Consider the following 22,049-nt stretch of genomic DNA (forward strand, 5'->3'; position numbering starts at 1 on the left):
CTCTTTCACCTGGAAAGGGGTAACAAACAACACCTGACCAGAGGACCAATCAGGAAACAAGACTTTTTCAAATCTGGGTGGAGGGAAGTTTTGGGTGTGAGTCCTTTGTTCTTGGTCTGTTCTCTTTCTGGGCTCTGAGAGTGACCACAGGAATCTCCAGGCTTTCTAATCTTCTGTTTCCAAGTTGTAAGTACAAGGATAGTCAGACAATAGGTTTATATTGGTTTTTTTTTGTATTTACATGTGTGTAGTTGCTGGAATGTTTTAAATTGTATTCTTTTTGGATAAGGCTGTTTATTCATTTTTTCTTTTAAGCAATTGACCCTGTATATTGTCACCTTGATACAGAGACCATTTTATGTCTTTTTCTTTCTTTTTATATAAAGCTTTCTTTTTAAGACCTGTTTGAGTGTTTTTCACTGATTAAGGCTAAGAAACGAAGGGAGGGGGAAAATCTCTTTGTGTTAGATTTACTAAGCCTGACTTTGCATACCCTCTGGGTGAGGGGGGAGAGAGATTTGATCTCTCGGTAGTTGTGTTTCAAGGACTTGAAGCAGGGAATCTCCTAGAGTAACCAGGGCGGGGAAATCTGGGAGGAGGTAAAGAGGGTGGAATCCCTTTATTTAGATTCATGGAGCTTGAATCTGTATCTCTCTCCAAGAACCCAGGGAGGGAACACCTGGAGGGGAAGAGGGAGAAGGGAAGTGGGTTATTTCCCTTTGTGGTGAGACTCAGGGCATCTGAGTCTTGGGGGTTCCCCAGGAAAGGTTTTGGGGAGACCAGAGTGAGCCAGACACTGGAATTTTTCTGGCTGGTGGCAGCGATATCAGATCCAAGCTGGTAATTAAGTTTGGAGGTTTCATGCTAGCTTCTCATGTTCTGAACTCTAAGGTTCAGACCTGAGTAGGACAGTTATGACATTGTGGTAGCGGTGGGATAGATAAGATCCAGAAGCCAGTAGGAATATTATTTTCTTTTTCTCTGCTAGGGCTTTTATGCAGAGAGAAAGGGTGGTTTTAAACAGAACCAGAGAGAATTTTTTTTCTGTCCTCTGGTTGCAGTTTGGCTTGCAAATTAAGCAAGAAACTATTAAGAGTCTTTTGTTAAACTATAGCACTCCCACTGAGAGTCAAGTACCCAGCACAATACACATGCAAATAAAGTGGGTTTTCTGGTTTACTTTACATTTAAAGGATTAGCTAGAGGAAGAAAAAAAAGGCACTGTTGCTAGGCAGACCCCAGGAGGCAACAGAGAGCCAGCAGTTCTAACAATAAACACCAGAGGGCACCCCAACACAAGAAAACAGGAACCATGATTTCTAAGGCAAAAATGGAGGCCAAGGAACAAATCGAAGACACAGAGCACAAGCGAGAGATGAAAAAAAAAACAATATAAACCTATTGTCTTACTATCCTTGTACTTACAACTTGGAAACAAAAAATTAGAAAGCCTGGAGATTCCTGTGGTCACTCTCAGAGCCCAGAAAGAGAGCAGACCAAGAACAAAGGACTCACACCCAAAACTTCCCTCCACCCAGATTTGAAAAAGTCTTGTTTCCTGATTGGTCCTCTGGTCAGGTGTTGTTTGTTACCCCTTTCCAGGTGAAAGAGACATTAACCCTTAGCTATCTGTTTATGACAATAGCTGATCAGCTAAAGTCCTGTGTGAGATACAGGAACATAAAACTAACCCGAAAGGAACCTTTTGGGCCACCAAGCCCAGCCTACCCTTTTTGCCAAGCAACCCAGTCATTAAATCTCACTAAAATGTATCTAGTTCATTCTTAAAATGATTTAGTTTTTTTGCCACCCGGCCCCCGACTATTCCTGTCGGGAGGCTGTTCTGAAACCTCACTCTTCTGAGGGTTTATAGAAACCTTCTTCTAACTTCCAGCCTAAAATTTAGTCATGGCCAATTTATATCCAAGTGTTCTCATATGAATGTTGGTTTAAGTTGATGATGAACCATTTCATGTTTGCAGGGGATTTTAGTTCCTTTCCCATTTCTGTTTGCTTCAAGCCCTAGGTGTGTGGGTTTATTTGTTTGTTTGGTTTTTGCACTGTACAAAAAATGACTGGAATTAAATTATAGGCTTCCCTCTTTGCTTGTCTGCTGAAGAGAGTTCATGAGAGTCTATCATGTTTACCCCTCCTTCAGGTCAAAGAGGCTAAAAGCTCTAGGGGGATGTCACCCTTTCTCTAGCTCTGTTTCTCAGTTTTACAGGTTGTTCTACTCATAGCTAATATTGCCCAGGGCTGAAGTCTTGGAATAAAACACCACAACCCATTTTTGTGGTATGGATCAATGCAGCACAGCACAGTCACACAAAGAACTTCATGGTACCATATTTCAGAGTAGTGAAAAACTGTGAATGACTTTGGGCTCCTTCTCCTGCAGTGGTGACTCCTGAAATTTGTACTGTATAGGCAGTGTTTTCTTTAAGTCCTGTTAACAGGTAGCAGGTGGTAGAAGAATTAACAGCAACAGCTGCAACAAAAGAGGGTGAGGGGTCAGCAAAAGTACAACACTAGAGCCAAATTCAAGCTGTACATAGGAACAAGCCCAAAAAGCTGTAGCTGAGAAGAGGCCCAACTTCATGCCCTCATCCTAAACCTGTTGGAAACCATACTCCGCAGACCTTCAATGGTTGGTGCCAAAGTAGGAAGCGTTCTATGGCAGATGCGGGGATTGGGACTCACTTTGTGTCCTCTCTTCTTGAAATGAATCAGGGTCCTGGAGCAAGTAATCTCAGTGTATGGCCATTTGAAGATGGTGTGCCATAAACTTCCAGTATAGGTAATTGCCTGGGTATTTAACCTAAGATCTCAAGAGCCAAAAGCATAAGCCTCTACCTCTTGAGCTATCCTTAAAGGGTAGCCATGGTAGGCTCATATAGTCTGTAGACTGGGTGCGGGGGAGGAGGGGAGGGGGAAGAGAGTATGAAACACACTGAAAGTGAGTTTCCTGTGTATCTACTGTTGTGATAGTCGGAATAAGGACTTATCTGAATGTTGTTGCTTAATCACTAAGCTTGTACATCTGCATGAAGTGTCTAGGCCTTGAATTTGACCCCTAATTTAGAATGCATGACTCAAAGGAGCTTGTAGATGTTGTATATTTGGTTGTCATCGTAATAGAATCTTCTTGTTGTTATAGCAAATGCATTAGATTATTAGGGGATAGCCCAGCCAGTTTGGGCTGGTTCTTGTTTAGTTCAGTGTGTGGCAATAAATGGCTGGTTGCAAGGTTTACAGATCTCTGTGTTGCCAGTGATTTCTTCCTAAAACTGGATATAACAGTAGATGACTGGTAACTGTCAAAGCAGGTGATAGTAGCAACATACCACGGGGCCTAATCTCACAACTTTTACTAACATGAGCAATCCTCATTCATCAAGCAACACTCACCTTACTTAACTTCAGTGATGTACTACTCAGGTAGGTATTTGTGTGGGAAAGGACTGTATGTTCAGATCAACAGCTGTATTGCTTTGGTTTAGTTCAACACTATTTCCTTTCTGAAGGTGCAGTGGATGATTTTGCTGTCACCAGAATAACTTCACTTGCAATACAACAATGCCCTTTATGTTGTAGAATGCAGCCAAGCATTTAGTACTCTTGATATGGAAGTTTTAAAGTTAAAGAAAATAGCTTATTTCCTGAGAGCAAAAGGTTGACCGTAGAGCTGAGTGAGGCAAAGAGTCTGCGGAATGATGCTTATCATCCTTCTTTTCTGGAAAACCCAGTAATCATCTGTCAGGTTAATTCACATTGCAGCAACTTGAACTGCCACTACACTTGAGCAGTTGTTCAACTCTTTCTGCCCACAAAGTTCAAGCAACCCTGGGATTTGTTTTTTCAAAATACTAAACTTTCTAAGCAGGCACCCGGGGTGAAATCTGCCTTTGAGTCAATGGGACTCTTGCCATTGACTTCAATGAAGCCAGGATTTCATCCACCAAGTTTTTATTATTTTTTGATTGTCCATTATGTCCATCGTCTGATATTTTGAGTCCTAGAAACCAGTTGCTCTTCTGTTTTGCCCTTCTATTGTTTTCAGGAAATATTTGTCATCTCTCTTGATATGCAGACTGCACTAGCTATGAAAGTTAAAGTTCTAAACCTCAATGTGTTATAACTTGCAGCTTGGAATCTTTCCCCTGCAGACAAGAGCGAGGATATCAATCAAAAGAGAATCTGTTGTAAATTTTCTCTGATATGAGCTCATGTAAAATGGAATCAGCCCACCATTCATTAGCTTCTAACTATTCAGTGAATCTTTCTTTCTAATTAATATAGTGCCTTTAGGAACCAACTTAAAACTATATTCTTTGGAGTTGGTAATAACAGATCACTTATCTGTCTTTCAATACAAGCAGGAAACTGTTGAGACTATATTTCATTTTTAGTCTAATAAGCAGCAAATAAGAATTATGCATTATCTTTGACCCCCAGTAGAGATCTTCAGAAACAAGCTGGGCTGAGTCATAATGCAACACAGAAATAGTGTGAATTGTCACAATATCTTAAACTAAGTGGTAAACATGCTAATAGCATATCCTTCCTTTCAATGTTTAACAGAAATTGCTGCTATATTTTTAGCTGCAGGAGTTTTAAGTATCTTTGAAGATTTTATTTAGCCTGGTGGATTTGAAGCTTTAACAGCAACTTGATCACTTATAAACTAAAACAAACTGTATTGAACTGGAGGGTAATTCTGTGAACCTTTGAACCCTTTTCTGAATTCAAAATATGTTGAGTGTTTCTTTCATGACCTAAATTGATCTGAATTTTGGCTTCCTGTGGTGATGCTGATGCTTAATCTTTAAAGATACATTTAATAATAAACTGAGAGCATACCCTGTAATCTTTAGAAGTCTTTGGATATTCTAAACCAGTTAGAATATTAAAATGTTCACTGGCAGTTGATCTGCTGACAGACTCAACTGCCACTGAAATCAACGGTGAATAAAGTTATATGTGTGGATTAAAGATATTAAGTAGCTCAACACTCGTAATATGTAGGCAACGGTTATGTCTGATTGCTATTGCTCTATGTGGGAAGTGTTGGTCTTGTCTTATAATGATGTGACATAGTGACCTACCCAGAGAGAGATTCTTCATTGTGTCTGTGTAGTTGATTCTGTATCCCTGGAGGAAGCCCAAACAGTCTTCTGCAGGTACTTCAGTCCATTTCACAATAGCGGAATGCTTCATGATTTTTGAAATTTTCACAGTAGCTGGACCTGTCCTAGGAACTTAAGCATCAGGTTATTTAAAAATAAATAACTCAAATCATACAGATAACAGTTATCTGTAATCCAATGTGCATCATGCTAATCCATACATAGAAATTGACCACTGAATGGGAAGTTCTCCCCAATTTGCAGACTGACACACAGATAACTAATGGCAGAGAAAGGAAACAGAACAACTACATACAGTGGGAAGCTGAGTCCTGCTTAAAACAATACCAAAGAAGGTAGAGACATATCATCCATCTGCTAAGATACAATTTCTAAGGATAGGGGCTAGTCATTGTGGGTAAGGGTATCAAATCTGGCCACAAATCACACACTGTAAGTGACAAAACCCCTGCTCCATTGTCTTAACATCTCTGCTATGAATAGTAATAGATACCCCATCATCTCTGTGGACCCACCACTAGCAAGCAACATCACATTCACTCACACACAAAGCCAGCATATCACAGCTTGGAGTTAAGGGCATGATAGTTAAGGAGTTAAGTGGATAGTAGTGTTATGTTAGGTCATCCCAGCAAAGCTGTTATGGTGGAGCTCCCTTATTATTGATGGTGGAGAAATAGGAGAAAAAAGTGGAGGGGAACGAACGGGGCGAGGGAGGGAAAGAAGATTTTCTATGAAATACCTCCTTGAACTGAGTAGAAGTGGGTCACTCCAAATGTCCTCTCATGGCTCATGAAACTTTCACATTCACATATGTCAGATGCATGCACCATTATTTTGTACAATTTATATGGTTGTAAATGGTCTGGAAAACAATCAAGTTGGAATTAGTATTTGCTGAACGTGTAAGGGGAGGGACCTTTCAGATTTTCTGTATAACCCCCCAAATATAGTCTAACAAATTCCTGGTCTTCATGTTAAGAGTCCAAATGTGCACATTCTCCAGGAGGCTTCCTAGACCACTTACATACAGCCTGTATATTGGATTTTTCTTGTAATTAAAATGACAAATATTAATATACAACCTTGTTTGTAAAGTATGCCAAATTGGTTTCTAGTCTGCCTCTGTTGCACAGATGGAGCTACAGGGTGGAAAGCAGGAAAGTAAAATAGCTCAAGGCCTCTTGGCTGAAGCATGGATTTTTTTTTTTTTCTGTCTGGGAACTTTAACTGGATGCAACCAGGGGGTGCACATATAATAAGAGGATCCATGAAAACAGTGGATGAATTATTGATAACATTTCAATTGTGACCCTCAGATCAAATGTCTCCAATGTACTTTGACATTAATCCTGATTGATCTTTGCCAGAGTCACTTGTATGATCTCAGTCATATGCAGAATGCAAGTCCTGTAAAACGTTCCTGAACAGAAACTCTTTGCACATAACTCAGATATGCTGTATAACAAGCTTTGTTTTGTTATTGCGACTCTATATGGACAAGTTATGGGGAAAGGGATGGAATGTCACCTACTGGGCAGCCTGTGACACAGCTGTCTGTCATGTAAGTGAAGTTTACCTAGGAGGGCAAAATGTTGTCACCCTTGTCATGCTGTTAGCCTGCAGCATATAAGCCTCTATCCTGGATTTGGGGGAGGGGAATACTCAAACAGTCTTTTTTTGTATAGCTGCATTTCTTCACTGACCATGACTGGTAGGCTTCCCAGGGAGGACTGAAATGCCCATGTACTTCAATTGTTTTGTTTTTTCCCCCTATATACACAGAACAAAGAGGAGTAGAGGTGTGAGGAAGGATCTTCATCTGTCTCATGTTTTTTAAAACTGCAAGTGAAAGAGAGAGGCATGTTTTCCATAAAATAACTGGACAATCCATGAAAGAAAGTTGAATTGTTACCTAGTGTGAAATTTCCCATGGGCTTAGTTATTATTTTCATGTGCATATCTTCTTTACCAGTGCCCCAATCAACCACAAAACACTTTGGAATGTATTCTGGAGTCCAGGTGACAACAGTGTTATTTCCCTGTGGTATGGCAGTGATTTGTCCAGGCAAAACTGAGGGAAAAGCAAAATATTTTATAGATCAATAAATAGGAAAAAAATTCACTGTGAAGTCAGCATCCTGTGACAAGTCATGGAGACTATGTGGGTAGTAAGGCTTAATGAACTCTAATCACTAGTAACAATATAGTTTATAAAAAAGTTTCAAGCCAGTCTAGTGCTTTGCACTGCCTTAGCGAAGATCCACATTTGATTTCTGTACATGGCCTTTACTACAAAGGGGGAAGAGAACATTCAAACCTTGGGAAGGGGGAGCATCTTACTTAACAGGAATCCTCCCCCTAGGAAAGCCATATGTAGTACTGAATGGAGTGCTGCTATGTGAGACATTTCTGACTGGGGGAGACAGTCATGTTAGGCTTCAAATTGAGGGAAATAAGATGTGTTTTGTAGTATTATTCTTTATATGAAGTCTGACAATAGTAGGACTGGCTAGAAAATGAGAATTCCATTTCACAAGAAAAGCTGGGGTTTCAGCATTTAGTTTTGTGTCTGTGTGAACCAGAAAAGTTTTGAGACTCTGGTTTTTCACAGAGAGAGACTGATTCTAACCTGGTAGTTAGGGCACCAAGTTAGAAGGAGCAGGGACTGGAATCCAAGTCCTTCTCATTTCAAGTGAGTGTTCTAAACACCAGGCTGGAGTCAGAGTCTCTCTCTCTCTCTCTCTCTCTCTCTCTCATATCCAATTAATATTTAATTATCTATACAAATTGGAATCACTCCAACTGGAAAGATGGGCTCCTCCACCCCAGAATACCCAAAGTTCTGGTGGTTAGGACACTCTCACCTGGGATGTGGGATCCTCAGGTTCAAGGCCCTGCTCCAAATTAAGCAGAGGGGGGATCTGAACCTGAGTGTCTGTCTCTCTTTCCCTGGTTTTTCCTAGAAATTCCATCCAGGGCCTGAGAAACTTTCCCAACAAAAGCTTCATTTGAATTGATACATTTCTGCTAAAAGTCTTAGTTTTGACAAATCAGTATTTTCTGACTGAAAAAAACATTTAATCTAAAAATTCCCAATGAACACTAGATAGTGTAGTCATTAACAATCAAAACTGGCAAGACTAACTGGCTGACACTAAGAAGGAAGACAGGCAACTTATACATCAGGAAACGTTGTGGTTGATAGACAACTCCATTTCATTTTCTATCTGAAAAACAATAGGAGAGTGGCTATAAGGAAGAATTAAAGAGTGACAAAACTAGCTGAGGAGAACTTGATCTAAGGGTATGTCTACACTATGAAATTAGGTCAATTTTATAAAAGTCTATTTTTAAAACTCAATTTTATACAGTTGATTGCGTATGTCCGTACTAAGCGCATTAAATTGGCGGAATGAGTCCTCACTAGCATGGCTAGCATCGACTTACGGAGCGGTGCACTGTGAGTAGCTATCTCACAGTTCCCACAGTCTCCGTCGCCCATTGGAATTCTGGGTTGAGCTCCCAATGCCTGATAGGGCAAAAACATTGTTGCGGGTGGTTTTGGGTACATGTCATCAGTCACCCCTCCCTCCATGAAAGCAACGGCAGACAATCGTTTCGCGCCGGACACCAGGACGATTAGAAGACCGCAGCAAGGTGTGCTGCACATCAGAGAAGCTTTGAAAACCAGTTTCATGACTGGCCAGGCTTCGGTGTGACAGTTGTGTGTGTTTCTCCTTGATGCAAACCTGCCCCCTTTGTTGATTTTAATTCCCTGTAAGTCAGCCATTTTCCCCCCTTTGAAATAAAGTAACTATTGTTTTGAAACTATGCATTCTTTCTTTATTATTTAAAAAAAAAAGAGAGAGAACAGATAAGGTAGCCCAGGTACGGTGCGGGAGGAGGGAAGAACAAGGCCACATTGCTTATTGGAGCCACACTAAAAATCAAACTGTTTGAATGACAGCCTTCTGTGCTTGGGCCATCCTCTGGATTGGAGTGGCTGGGTGCCCGGAGCCTCCCCCACTGCGTTCTTGAGCATCTGGGTGAGGAGGCTATGGAACATAGGGAGGAGGCAGGGCATGCTCTAGCAATTTCGCTGCCCCAAGCATGGCGGCATGCCGTGGAGGGCGCTCTGCTGCTCGCCGGTCCCGCGGCTCCTGTGGACCTCCCGCAGGTGTTCCTGCGGAGGGTCCGATGGTTCCGCGGCTTGGGTGGAGCTGCCGCAGGCGTGTCTGCAGGAGGTCCACCGGAGCCGCGGGACCAGCCGACTGTCAGCAGGCACGCCTGCGGCAAGTCCACTGGAGCCACCTGCTGCCCTCCCAGCAACCGGCAGAGCGCCCCCCGCGGCGTGCTGCCCCAAGCACGTGCTTGGCGCGCTGTGGCCTGGAGCTGGCCCTGGGAGGAGGGAAGGTGGCTATACAATGGATGCAGCAGGGTTCTGTGCTCTTGTTGGCTTTCCTGCAGCTCCAACAGATGCTTCATCATGTCTGTTTGCTCCCTCATTAGCCTCAGCATCGCGTCCTCCCTCCATTCTTCACGCTCACTTAATCCTTTCCTGGCCTCTGCCACTGAATGTCTCCATGCATTAAGCTGTGCCCTATCAGTGCGGGAGGACTACATGAGCTCAGAAAACATGTCATTGCAAGTGCGTTTTTTTTTTCACCTTCTAATCTGCGATAACCTCACGGATAGAGATGATAGGGGGAGAAACATTCTATGCTCTACCATTCTGGGGGGACTGCATGATCACTTGTGCTGCTGAGTTCGCCATGCTGACCAAACAGGAAATGAAATTCAAAAGTTCCCATGGCTTTTCCTATGTACCTGGCTAGTGCATCGGAATTCAAAGTGATGTCCAGAGCGGTCACAATGAAGCACTCTGGGATAGCTCCCAGAGACCAATACCGTTAATTTGCATCTGCACTACCCCAAATTCAACCCAGCAAATTAGCACTACTTCTTTCTCCGGGGAGGAGCACAGAAGTCAATTTTAAGAGCCCTTTAGGTCGGCGGAACGGGATTCGTTTTGTGGATGCATTCATTTTTAAATCGACCTAATGTGGCTAAATTTGACCTAACCCCATAGTGCAGACTAGGTCTAAGAAAACTTCATGGGAAACAAACTGAATGCCTATATCATCACAGTAATGTTTTTATTGATGTGCAAGACCTTAGGCACATTAGGGGAAACAAAGGATGAAACTACAGCTAGAGTTGAAAATAAATGTCAAAGGTAAATCATGACACTTAAGTGGGCAGACTTGGTAAACCATTGACTATCAGTAGGATTAGTCAGAAAAGATTGAAGTGGTGGATACTATATTCTTCAGTGGCAGGGAAAGGTAGAGGAAAATTATGGTGAGAACTAAATAAGTCAAAAATAAGAGAAACCAGAAGAGAGATTTGCTAAGGTGACAATGATGTTGGAGGAAGGGGAAGAATTGTGTTCAGGACTAATTGGAAAATTCTGGTGCTAGCTGGATAGGAGAAGGTATGAAACATTAACTACAGACACATCAACTGGAGAGTGACAGAGTACCCAGATGCTGATTGTTACTCTCACACAGTATCAGGCCACAGGAAATTCTACCTTTCAACAATGCATTGTCCTAATATTTCAATAATAATATTACAATAACTACACTCAAATTAGAAAGTCTTACAGCAAACTACTCAGAATTGAACCTTGTTATAGTCTTGGTCACCACAACATCCTCTGGTAAAGTTGTCTGTGTGTTATGTGAAGAAATGCTTCATTCAGTTTGTTTTAAAAGAAACAAGTTCATAACACAAGAAGGAGAATATCTTTCTTTGCCCTCTCTCTGGGGTGTTCCATTGTTATGCTGGCCTCTGAGTGCAGTCCTTCCCCTAACTGTCCATTAATATGGTTGCTATAGGAAGGAGTGCAGCTTTCCACTCAGGAGAAGCCTTTTTTCCCAGCAGCATCTTGTCTCCCCTTCCCTCTTTCACCAGGAGGGTTTTTTTTAAATGTCACTGCGAGCCCTTAACTGGCCTCAGGTGTGTCTAGTTACCCTGAGGTAACCCTTGTTAAGCTCAAAGGGAACAGGCCTTTGAGCTTAACAAGGCTCATACCATTCTACGGCTGATATATCAGTCCTCCACCACTCTAGTATACCTCTCAGGACTAACTTTGTCACAGCACTAATTGTAACTTTGATATGATCAGTCCAAAAATGCTAGTTCCGCTGTAACTGGTCCTGTACACTTAGCATTGCCCAAAAATATAGGAAGACATGGCCTTTCCCTGAGGTGCTTAAAATCTTGTTTGGAATAAGATTCAATGATTGAATATGGCAAACAAAAGGAGGGATGGGGTAGGAAGGGACAAGAAGGGTAATAGAAAACAAAGGTGTGGCTACATGAGGTAACTATTGCACAACATAAGGTTCTAGTAGGGTGACCAGACAGCAAGTATGAAAAATCAGGACTGGTGTGGGGGGTAATAGGAGCCTATAGAAGAAAAAGACCCAAAAATCAGGACTGTCCCAATAAAATCAGGACATCTGGTCACCCTACATTCCAGACCATTTGAAAGTTTTAATAAACCAGATGTCACTAAGCCTAATCACCACTGAGTGTTTTGTTTTTTCAATAGGCATCAGAAAAGAGAGAGTATTTAGGAGAGAGAAGGGGAGAGGAGTGGCCTTGAGGTTAAATTTTTGAGTGTTCCTTCTATGAGTTTCAGTGGCATAGAAGACAGTGCAGAGATATTTGTGGGAGAAATGAGCAACTGGGTGCTCAAAGCTTGCATTGTTAATGGAGAAAAGAAGGTGGGGAGGCGATTAAGAGACAACCTATGCAGACAGGGAGAGGCAGAGTTGTGCAGTGTCTTGAAGGTAAGGACAAAAATCTTAAATATGATCTGGTGGACAATGAGATACGATGTCATGGTCAGAGTAACAGGGCAAGAAGAGATTCTTGGCAGCTGCATTTTGTATGGATTGGAGAGTGGCAATATGGGAGGAGGCCAGAGGGAAAGAGGTCACAGTCGTCATGATATGAGACGATAATATATAATTACAGTTAGCATTTGTGACATATTGAAGCTATAAAGCACTTGACAAACATTGATCTTTACAATACCCATGGGAACACTGATTTTAGCTATGAATGGAGATATACAAGCAAGTGTCTAACAAAGCATGGAAATTGTACTGTGGCAGTTATATTTCCTGGATTTCTTAGAAGCCTTCTAATTTTTGGAAGGCCCTCCCCACCCTCTCTTAATTATGTTCTTACCATTGTATTAGTTTCATGTTGGAAATTTGTGCGCACATGCAACTTGCCAGAAAATGACATAAGATAAACACTGAATGGAGTAGCAGTAGATCATGATGACCTTTTAATTGTAAATATGCACCTGGCAGGTCATATACAGCTATAATCACCTCAAACTACAAAGAGTGTTTGTAATGCACAGTAAAATGAGTCTGCTAGTAGTTTAATTAATCCAATGGCCTAGCTGAAATAAATGTAGCTGTTCTTTCAGGTTTCCAGTTTATTTTTCAGATTTCTTGGTTTGGATCAGCTCACACAGAATTCAGTTTGAACCTCCTACAGGCATTAATTTGATATGAATAACTTTAATCTTCACAACAGATAGTACCATAACGTGTTCTGATAGAGCTCCATAAAACTGCTCTTTTTGGCCAGTTTTCATACGAGTCCTTACTCTGGTGCAGGTTTAAAGAAAAAAATAGAGGAACAATCATCCACAAACTATTGCTATCACAAGGCAACATTGCCCACAAAAGAATATTTCTTCACCTATCTAGAATAAGTAATAAAGTACCTGTTGCGGTGAAATCTGGGACAACATAAGTGATCTGTGGAGATTCTCCTGCTTCATTATAGGCAGAAATATTAAACCGATAATAAGCCATGGAGAGATTCAGGTGCACTCTTCTCTCGGTTACGTTGATGCGTTCGGGTCGATCATTGCAACTGTTGGGTATTCTTTCAATATTAACATAGTATCCAATGACATTCCTGCTTTGTGTTATCTAATAGAAAAAGATTATCACTGAACAATCAGATATCAATCCCCTTCTTAATAAAATTGGAACAGTTGCAAAAAATTGTAAGCCACAAAACAAACATGAAATTATGTATAAACAAATCTTTGCTGTCTTTGCACATTGATTGTCAAAAGGAGATAAATTTAGTGCCATGATTGCGGATTTAAGAAATGATTTAACAAAGCACTTAAGCATGTTCTTGGGACTTAAGCATTTGCTTAAAATTATTTAAATTACTATAGCACATAATTGTGTGATTAAATGCTTTCCTTAGTTGGGTTCTGCAAAATACGTCATGGAAATCAGTGCAGAGAAAACCAAGCTGATGACAAACAAACATGGTGGGATCAGCTCACATATCACTGTCAGTGGACAAGAGCTGGAGATAGTGAAACAGTTCAAGTATTTGGGGGCAATCATCACTGATGAAGGGTCAAAGGGAGAAATTCTGTCAAGAACTATGCAAACAGCAGCAGAAATAGTGGAAAAGCTAAAGCCAATTTGGAGAAATAAGAACCTCTGCCTGGAATCCAAACTGAAACCGCTGTATGCACTGGTCATCTCCATTTTTCTGTATATGTGTGAGACATGGACCCTTATGGCAGAACTTGAATGGAAAATAAAGGTAGTAGAGATGAGATACTTCAATAAAATCCTGGGCATCTTGTACTTTGACCATGTCACTAATGAAGAGGCCTGCAATATCATCACCCAATGTGCGGGGTCATATGAAGACCTCTTGATGATCATGAAGAAGCACAAACTGAAGAGGTACAGCCATGTAACAGGATCATCTGGCCTATAGCCAAGATCATCCTCCAAGGGACAGTAGAGGGGAAGAAAAGAAGAGGTAGACAGAAGAAGAGATGGATTGACAACATAAAAGAGTAGACAGGAATGGACTTCACAGAGAGTCAAGCACTGACACACAATCATCAGGGGTGGAGGCATTAGGCTGATTGATCATCAATGATGGTCCCTGTCCCTGCCAGCAGGTATATGGGATCTTGGGGAGCAATTACCACACAGGTGGGGTGCCAATTAATTTCTTTATTAAAGGAAAAAGGAAGTGGTGGGAATTAAACAATGAAATATGATGGGACGGGGTATATAGGGTGTTTACAATAGACAATGATGGGGGGGTTCTTCTTATTGAACAGTGTAGGGAGTTCTAACAGTGGGGTACAGTAAGTGGGTTTCAGCACAATGGGGTACAGTACAGTCAATAAGCGTATCAAAAAGAAATGCAAAATAAAATGGTAGCTTCTATATAAAATGGTCAACAATCTCAGACAGAATGTATTAAGTGGTTGGTGGCCTTATACACAATGTAACAATGGTATCAATGCAAATAGAAAGTATATTAGAAAAGTGGAAGCCACCAATGCTTATAATTACAAGTAAAATGTGAATATAAGTGAACTTATGCAATGTAACGGTATAAAAGAAAAATAATGACTTAATTTGTGAGGCTAGGATAGCAGATAATCTGTCAAGGAACAGGAGCGGGGAGGGGAGTGAATGATTAGTGGCAACTGATGAGAGGAGATTGCGGCTGGAAGCAGCGTGATGGTGATCTTCGGTAGGGGAGGGGCAGTGGAGAAGTGTAAAGAAGGGCTAGAGAGAGGTTTAAGCAACAAGCGGACACCAAAAACAAAGGGAAAAAAACTGCAAAGGGTTTGGGAAGTTTCACGGGGGGGGGAAGCAGCAAGGCGTTGGGAGGTTCGGAGAGAGTGCAGATGCGGGGAAAAAAGCAGCACAATGGGGTACAGTACAAGGGGGAGAAGCAGCAAGGAGTTTTAAGAAGGAGACACGGAAAAGCACACAGAGGGGGAGATTGGAGCGGGGGAAAAACGGACACGGGAAAGTTCAGGGGGAGATCGGGACAGCGGGAAGACGAATTTGAAGCAGCAAAAACCTTATCTATCTTAACCAACGACTAGGCAAAACAACAAATATCACAATTCTAAGCAAAGCTATAACAAGCAACTATACGGAGCAACAAAACAGTAAACTATAACAAGGTAGGTGAAATTTACAAGCTCTACAATCTTAACAAACTATGACTTATTAAAACTAAACAAACCGAAATCTATGGTGCACCTTATGCTATGGGGAGGTTACAGAGGGCAGAGTGGTATGTGCCCGGGATACAGCTCCCAAGGAAGCCAAGGGATGGTGGCTACAGCGGTGGATACAGCTGAAAGCAGAGAGCCCGAGGCAAAGCCCACAGGAGCAGAGCTTAGCAGCGGCACTAACTTATTTTTAGCAGCAAAGAGCCCTGGAGTTTAAGAGAGGTTTTAAGACCCAGATCAAGGTTTAGCTTGAGTCTGTGTGCTGGGGAAACAGAGCCAGCAGATAAAATAATAAAATAAAAGTAGGGAAAGCTTTGCAGAGGGATTCTTACCAGTCCCCAAGGCAGCAGCAAAGGCAGAAGAAGCAGCAACATCAGAAGAAGCAAGGAGGGCTCGGTACAGTCTCAATAATCAGGAGATCTCTCAGGTAGCAATTCGTTCTTCGTGGGGGGGGGTTTCAAAAAATAAAACGAGAGTGGAGAAAGGACCCCCCCAGAACCCCTGGCTGATCAGACCAGGCAGCAGTGCAGGAACCTTTTCTGATGTTTGTTCCAAAAATGTCTGTTTTTAAAGGCAAACTCAGGCAGTTTCCCGCCAGTAATCCTGATAGGCTCCCTCTGTCACAGGGGAGAAGGCACAGGGAAAAACCAGGCAGGTGAGCACATAAACATGTCTGGACATAGTCCTGTGCAACAGGTGACTCAAAAGCACATGAGGCCTATGAATCATGCCCAGGATCTTAAAAACACAATAGGTCTTGCAGCTCTGGACATTGCCTGCCCTATACCGAGCCCAGGTTCAACGAGGTGATAACAGGACTAACCCTTTGAACAGGGCAGTGGTCCCATTTAGCACGCAGCCCAAGTGGCCATCCCTTTGAGAAGAGCAATGGCTCTTGTTAAACAACTCAAGGGGCCCTCTCTTTGAGAAGGGCAGTGGCCCTGGTAAGCAACTTAACAGCCAGGGCAGGGCGGCCACAGGAGGAGAACAAAAACAAAATGGAGTATGGGGAACAGACAGTCCCCAATGACCAATGCAGTTATGGGAGTGGTGATGATGATGATGAATTGGGTTCTTACCTGTGCAAATCCAATAAATGTTAATGGGGATGAAGCCGCTAAAACACTTCGTATGCTGTACTCAGAATGTGCCCCTAATTATTAGGAGCCTGGAGGTCAGTGAGAGTTAGGTTCTTAACTGCCATGTATGCCTTTGAAAATCTTAATCCCCTAGATTCAATAGGGCATTTTGAACTATCTTGTGAGGAGGAGGGGACTGGTAATTAAACTGCTAGAGCAGAAAGGTGTCCTTGCCTACTGATATTAAGGTTGTTTAGTATGGTAACAGAGCAGAGCAATCCTCAAAAGAAAAAGGTGAGCACTGACCAAGGCAAATGCATTTTAAGTATCCAGATACTAGTACTAGATACTATAGTCTTGTGTCACAAACTGGTCTCTGTTCCAATGCGGTGTAAATAGCCGTTGCAGGAGCGTCTGCATTTTTTTCTTAACATTTTATAATTATTAAAGACTCAGAAGCACATCTCAGTTACTCTTATACTACTGTGCATCTTTAAAATCATTAGGCTCCAAGTCAGGAAAGCACTTAAGTACAGCCCTATTGAGTTGAATGAGACTTAGGTGCATAAAATCGAAGGTCTTTTGAAGAAGATGGGATTAGATGAAACAATTACATAAGATGTAACTCAAGCTCTCAGTCTAAAGATGATTTCTTCCTTCAGTTTGATATTGGAATTAGTATGTACAGTTTACGACATTACTGTAAAAGGAATAATTTTATTTCCAGTTCAGATTCATCACCTGCTGGTAAGAGGGGTAACTTCCTAAGAAGTTTCTCTTTTTTTTCAGCAGACTGCTGAAAAATGTCCCTTTGATAGATCACTTCACATACAGATATGGGTGTCTTTGTTGATTCTGACTTTGATTTAGAATTGGAAGCTTTCTTTTTCCCCCTCAGAATTTAGATAGAGAGTCTTTACATGAAGACCACAGGCCTTGAAGTCTATAATAGCTCCTTGTTCATCAAAATGTCCTGCTAGCCCCCTGGCAGTGAACTCAAGGTTGTCGGATTTACTGCCCTCACGTTTTTTATGTGCTCACTTTGTCAGGAAACCTTCACAGCATTAATTCAGCAAAAATGGCTGATGTACAGGAGTCAGTCAATTGATGATCATGATGTCCATTGTGGAAGAAGGGATGCTTCCAGATTTCAGCTTCTGAACTTTTAATGGCATTATGGTGAATATGCAGCACTCTGCACGGTGAATAGAGCACTCTTTTTGTCAGCAACAGTCTCATAACCTATGCTGTATCTAGATTTTTGAATAAATAAACTTGGAAGTTGCTTTCAGAATTCCTAGAGTGGGGATCCTTCAAAAGCTGTAGTCCCATTTGAGAATAAGATGACACCTTACGAATATGTGAGACAAAGAGAGTTTTTTAGCTCTACGGCCTCAAGGGTGTCTGCCTAAGGGAATCTTTCAAGGTGGAGGATGATTGCGAGAGAGAGACTTGAGAATTCAGCTCCTACAAATACTTAGTGTAGAATGGAAAGATGCTTCATTTAGGCCAATGTCCAGAGTTCAGATGTTGCTGTATCAATTATTTTGTAAGTTTACAAAGGGGTTTTGCTCACTCTTCTCTAAGACCATGACTGTACAAATTTATATATGTAGTGCTAGGAATTGCTGATGCAAAGGTGCACAACATCACAATACAAATATAGTTTTGCTTGCATAGAATATTTGCTGACATTTCAATATAATGAACAAAATCCCTCGTTTCACCCAAAATCATTAACTTTTTTGCTATATCCATGATAATAACAAATACATTACCTGCCACTGAAGAAAAACATTTATTCTTCCTGGAGAGATTTCTATGGTTTCATTAGCTGAAATTGTTGGCTTGTCAATTAACTCTAGAGAAGAGAAGGATGGGGAAACCCAAACTCATAATTTGATTTTAATATTTTCCAATCTATAAATGCTACATAACTTTATGCAACAACTGATTTATACCAATCGCCAGAACAACCAAATGAAATGCCACGTACTATGAGGCACTAAAATCTCTTTACTCCAAACACAAACGCAGTGGTGATCCTCACTGGGTCTGCATCTGAGCTGAATAACATATGAAGATGTACTGTTTAAATCAGAGACAGTCACATTGACAGCATCGTTTACTGTGGGGACCTGCAAACAAACAAATTTTAAACAATATTTGGCATCATTAAACTAAAGTTCCCTTTTAATAATTTTATACTCTGTAATCATTACTCTCCTTTTTAAGGGGCCAGTTCTTTCAATGGAAGTTAAGTGTACTCACCAATATACAGGAGTTACTAAGGCCCAGATCCACAAAGAGATGTAGGTATTGCAATGCTAAACATCATGGCACTTAACTTTTAGGCAGTTAGAAAATCACAGGAACAACGCTGTGATCCACAAAAGCCTGAGTTAGGCACCCGGGCTCCCTGTATAACAAGTGGGGAAGAAAGATGCCTTAGAATGCAAGCCACAAAAGCCAGCACACAAGGCAGGGAGCCACTTAAGCTAGCCAATGGGAGATGCCATCAAGAGGGCAGTGTCCTAAGATCCATCTCTCGCTCTCAGAGGCTGCAGGAAGACACCTATCTCTGCCAGTAATCCATGAACAGGAACTGCTGTCCTGGAGTCAGGTGGTTTAGGTGTCTAAGTTGTTTGTTCTGGGACAGAGTTAGAAACCTGACTTGTCCCTCACAAAATGGCTGGAGGAGGTAGTGTCCAATGGTTAGATCACTTACCCGGGATATGGGCATTTCAGGTTCCATTTTCCCCTCTGCCTGAGTGGAGCAGAGGATTTAAACAGGAATTTCTCCCACCTCTCAGGAAAATGCTCTACTCACTGAGTTATGGGATATTCTGACATAGGGCTTCCTACTTTCTTCTGGTGGAAGTGTTCTCCTGTGTATAACTAACTAGTGTTTGGAATAGGGGGACTGGACCCTAAATTATAGAAACATTCATTCTCTCTTTTTCTGGCCCAATGACTACTAAGTTATTTATTCACAGTGGAACAATCATTGGGCCAGAGAGAAAATGAATGACTGTATAGTTCAGTGGTCAGGTCATCCACCTGGGAGGTCCCAGGATCCAGTTTCCCAGCTCCAACAGGATGCCAGATATTGAATGGGATCTGATCCAGTATGCAGCATCTGAGCATGCCTATTGGACTGGGCCCTGCGCATGACTAAGGAGGAGCACCTATCTTCCCCCGGTTTGCAGATCGGTCTGGGGCATAGGCAGGAGACAGGCATTCAGATACCTCAAGTGAGGTAGTATTGTGTATGCTCAGAGTCAGAGACATAGGCACCGAGGGTATTTGAGTGAGTGTAGACACCTAGGGGTGTTGGTGGGAATTTTGGGGATTGCAATGGAGCATAAGTCCGGGACTTACGCACCTAAGCACCCTGAGGGATTGGGCCCTAATAGAACCAGTAGACACTCAAGGCATGTGCTTCCCATTTCAGGAAAGTATCCTGATTCAAGAAGGGTACTTAAGCACATGTTTAAAGTTAAGCTTGTGCTTATGACCCATTGACTTCAGTGGGACTCAAGCATGTTCTGAAAGTGAAGCATAAGCTTAGGTACTTTTGTGACCAAGGGATGGATTTAAGCACAAGCTTAGGAGCTTTACTGAGTTGGGGCCTCATTTAGTAGCTCAAAAGAGCTAGGAAATGAGGTAAAATGAAGTATTAGAAATGCACATTGGGCTCAAAAAATTTCAAAACTGCATGCACATACTTTCATACATGCAGTGCCTCAGTGCTAATTTGTGTATGTAGTTAATACTAGCCTGTACAATTACAGTGATCACATAGGCAATGTACATAGTTGGCAGAGATGCACTTTTGAAAATTTAGGCCTAAAAGTCTCCTCACTACTCTCCATTATAGTTTTTATTGCCATGAAAATTATGAATAAAAACAATTACGTGGCTAGCTCTTGCTCTAGTGCTAAAGACAGTGAGCAGAAGCCTTTTTAGGAGACAGTATTTTGTTTTGTAACATATTTCCATTAAAAAAGTTGATTTGGGGGAAAATACAGAATCATGCAAAGATTTAAAGACTTTCCACTTTCTTTGGGGTTGAAGCTGAGGCACGTGGAAGAGGTGTGGCAATACATTCAAAGTCCTCAATCCACATGTGCAACTGATACTGATTTTTAATAAGAATTGTGAATGCTCAAAATGCTAAGCTAGCTTTTGCACTGGCACTGAAAATGCCTTGTGTGTCTGATTTCCTGAGCACCCATTTAAAAATGTAATATGTGTCTAAGAGGTAGGGTTTAAGCATGAGCAGAGGGTGCAACGTTTGGCACTTTTTTGTCAAACTGAAATTAGCCATTAACAATGTAGGGTCAGAGCCTCAGCTGATGTAATTTACCAGGGCTTCATTAATGTCAACAGAGCTATTCTGACTGACACTAGCTCAGGATCTGTCCCATAGCCTGGGACATCTTAACAGAACTTAAATGGTGGTTAACATAGGTTGACCAGACAGCAATTGTGAAAAATCGGGACAGGGGGTGGAGGCAGGGGGGGTAATAGGAGCCTATATAAGAAAAAGACCCAAAAATCGGGACATCTGGTCACCTTAGGTTAACAGGGAGTATTTTTTGTCTTGTCAGAACCATGCTGTGTATCATAGAACCAGTAATAGTCAGCTGAATCTTTTAAATTGATATTAATCTTCATATACTCACCAATATCCACTGTGAGGATGTTGGACGTGCTTCTTTATATTGCAGTTCATATTGCATAGACTTTTTTGGTGCATCCCACTTAATTATTAATCTGTTTGATAACTGGTGAGCACTTATGGAGTGTATAGCACACTTCTCTAAAATGAACAATGCAGAAGCCGTAAACACACACACACAGCAGGAAACCAATGATAAACACAATTTTTTCTCCCTTCTGTTTGCTCAGTACTAAATATGTCTATTTTAAATCTTCAAAATCCAGAAAGAATTCATTAGTGAAATTTTGCAGTATGAAACAAAGGCCCAGTTCTTTCACATTTACTAAATGAAGGTAAGATCTTTCTCTGCGGGCAGTTCTGTTGATTTCAATGAGAATTTGTGGTATCAGATACCATTCAAAGTCAGCATAAGTGGCACAATCCTCAAATCAGAATGTCTACAGCACCAGCAATAATGCTGTTTAAAAAGACTATCCTGAACTCTAATTGCTTCTGTATTTTTTGGGTATGTCAGAGGTGTAATTTCAAGTACAATTTCTTATTCTCTAAGGTTATGGCTACACTTGGAGCTGGGGGTGTGATTCCAGCTCCAGGAGAAGTACCTGAGCTAGCTAGCACACTAAAAATAGAATGCACTTGCAGTAGTGGGAAGAGTTAGCTGCCCAGGCTACATATCTAGCATCTCTGACAGGCATGAACTCCCACCACTCTCACTGTCAGGGCTACAGTCTATTTTTAGTGTGCTAGCTCGCTGAGAGCTAGCATGGGTGTCTCCTCAAGCTGAGAATCACCTCTCCAGCTCAAAGTGTAGACATAACCTAACATATGTAAAGTGGCCAAAGGCCCCCAACAGAGGCTAGAGTAGTAGCTGTGGAGTGGTTCTGGTAGGGTGCTGCAGTAGTGAGGACTCTGTTCTCACTCCCACCTCCAATCCCATGTCTCCTAGAAGAGCCCGTGACCAAAGTTACTCTCAGTCTTTTGGCAGCACTTGAGGATTAGAGCAATACTTGGATACC

General features: G+C 41.6%; 1 protein-coding gene across 1 annotated transcript in view; it reads right to left on the reverse strand.

Moving 5' to 3' along the window:
* The window catches only part of LOC127048055 (interleukin-6 receptor subunit beta-like), a 56,599-nt gene that overhangs the window by 8,576 nt on the left and 25,974 nt on the right, over positions 1–22,049 (reverse strand). The window contains exons 6-13 of the mRNA XM_050947194.1: positions 21,035–21,171; positions 18,343–18,484; positions 18,125–18,207; positions 12,967–13,177; positions 7,063–7,221; positions 5,890–6,012; positions 5,106–5,258; positions 2,345–2,488 (exon numbers count right to left, since the gene is read on the reverse strand). Of these exons, the coding sequence (XP_050803151.1) occupies positions 2,345–2,488; positions 5,106–5,258; positions 5,890–6,012; positions 7,063–7,221; positions 12,967–13,177; positions 18,125–18,207; positions 18,343–18,484; positions 21,035–21,171 (1,152 nt within the window). The remainder of the gene's footprint in view (positions 1–2,344; positions 2,489–5,105; positions 5,259–5,889; positions 6,013–7,062; positions 7,222–12,966; positions 13,178–18,124; positions 18,208–18,342; positions 18,485–21,034; positions 21,172–22,049) is intronic.

The sequence above is a fragment of the Gopherus flavomarginatus genome, chromosome 3, assembly GCF_025201925.1.
Source record: "Gopherus flavomarginatus isolate rGopFla2 chromosome 3, rGopFla2.mat.asm, whole genome shotgun sequence".
Lineage (NCBI taxonomy): Eukaryota > Metazoa > Chordata > Testudines > Testudinidae > Gopherus > Gopherus flavomarginatus.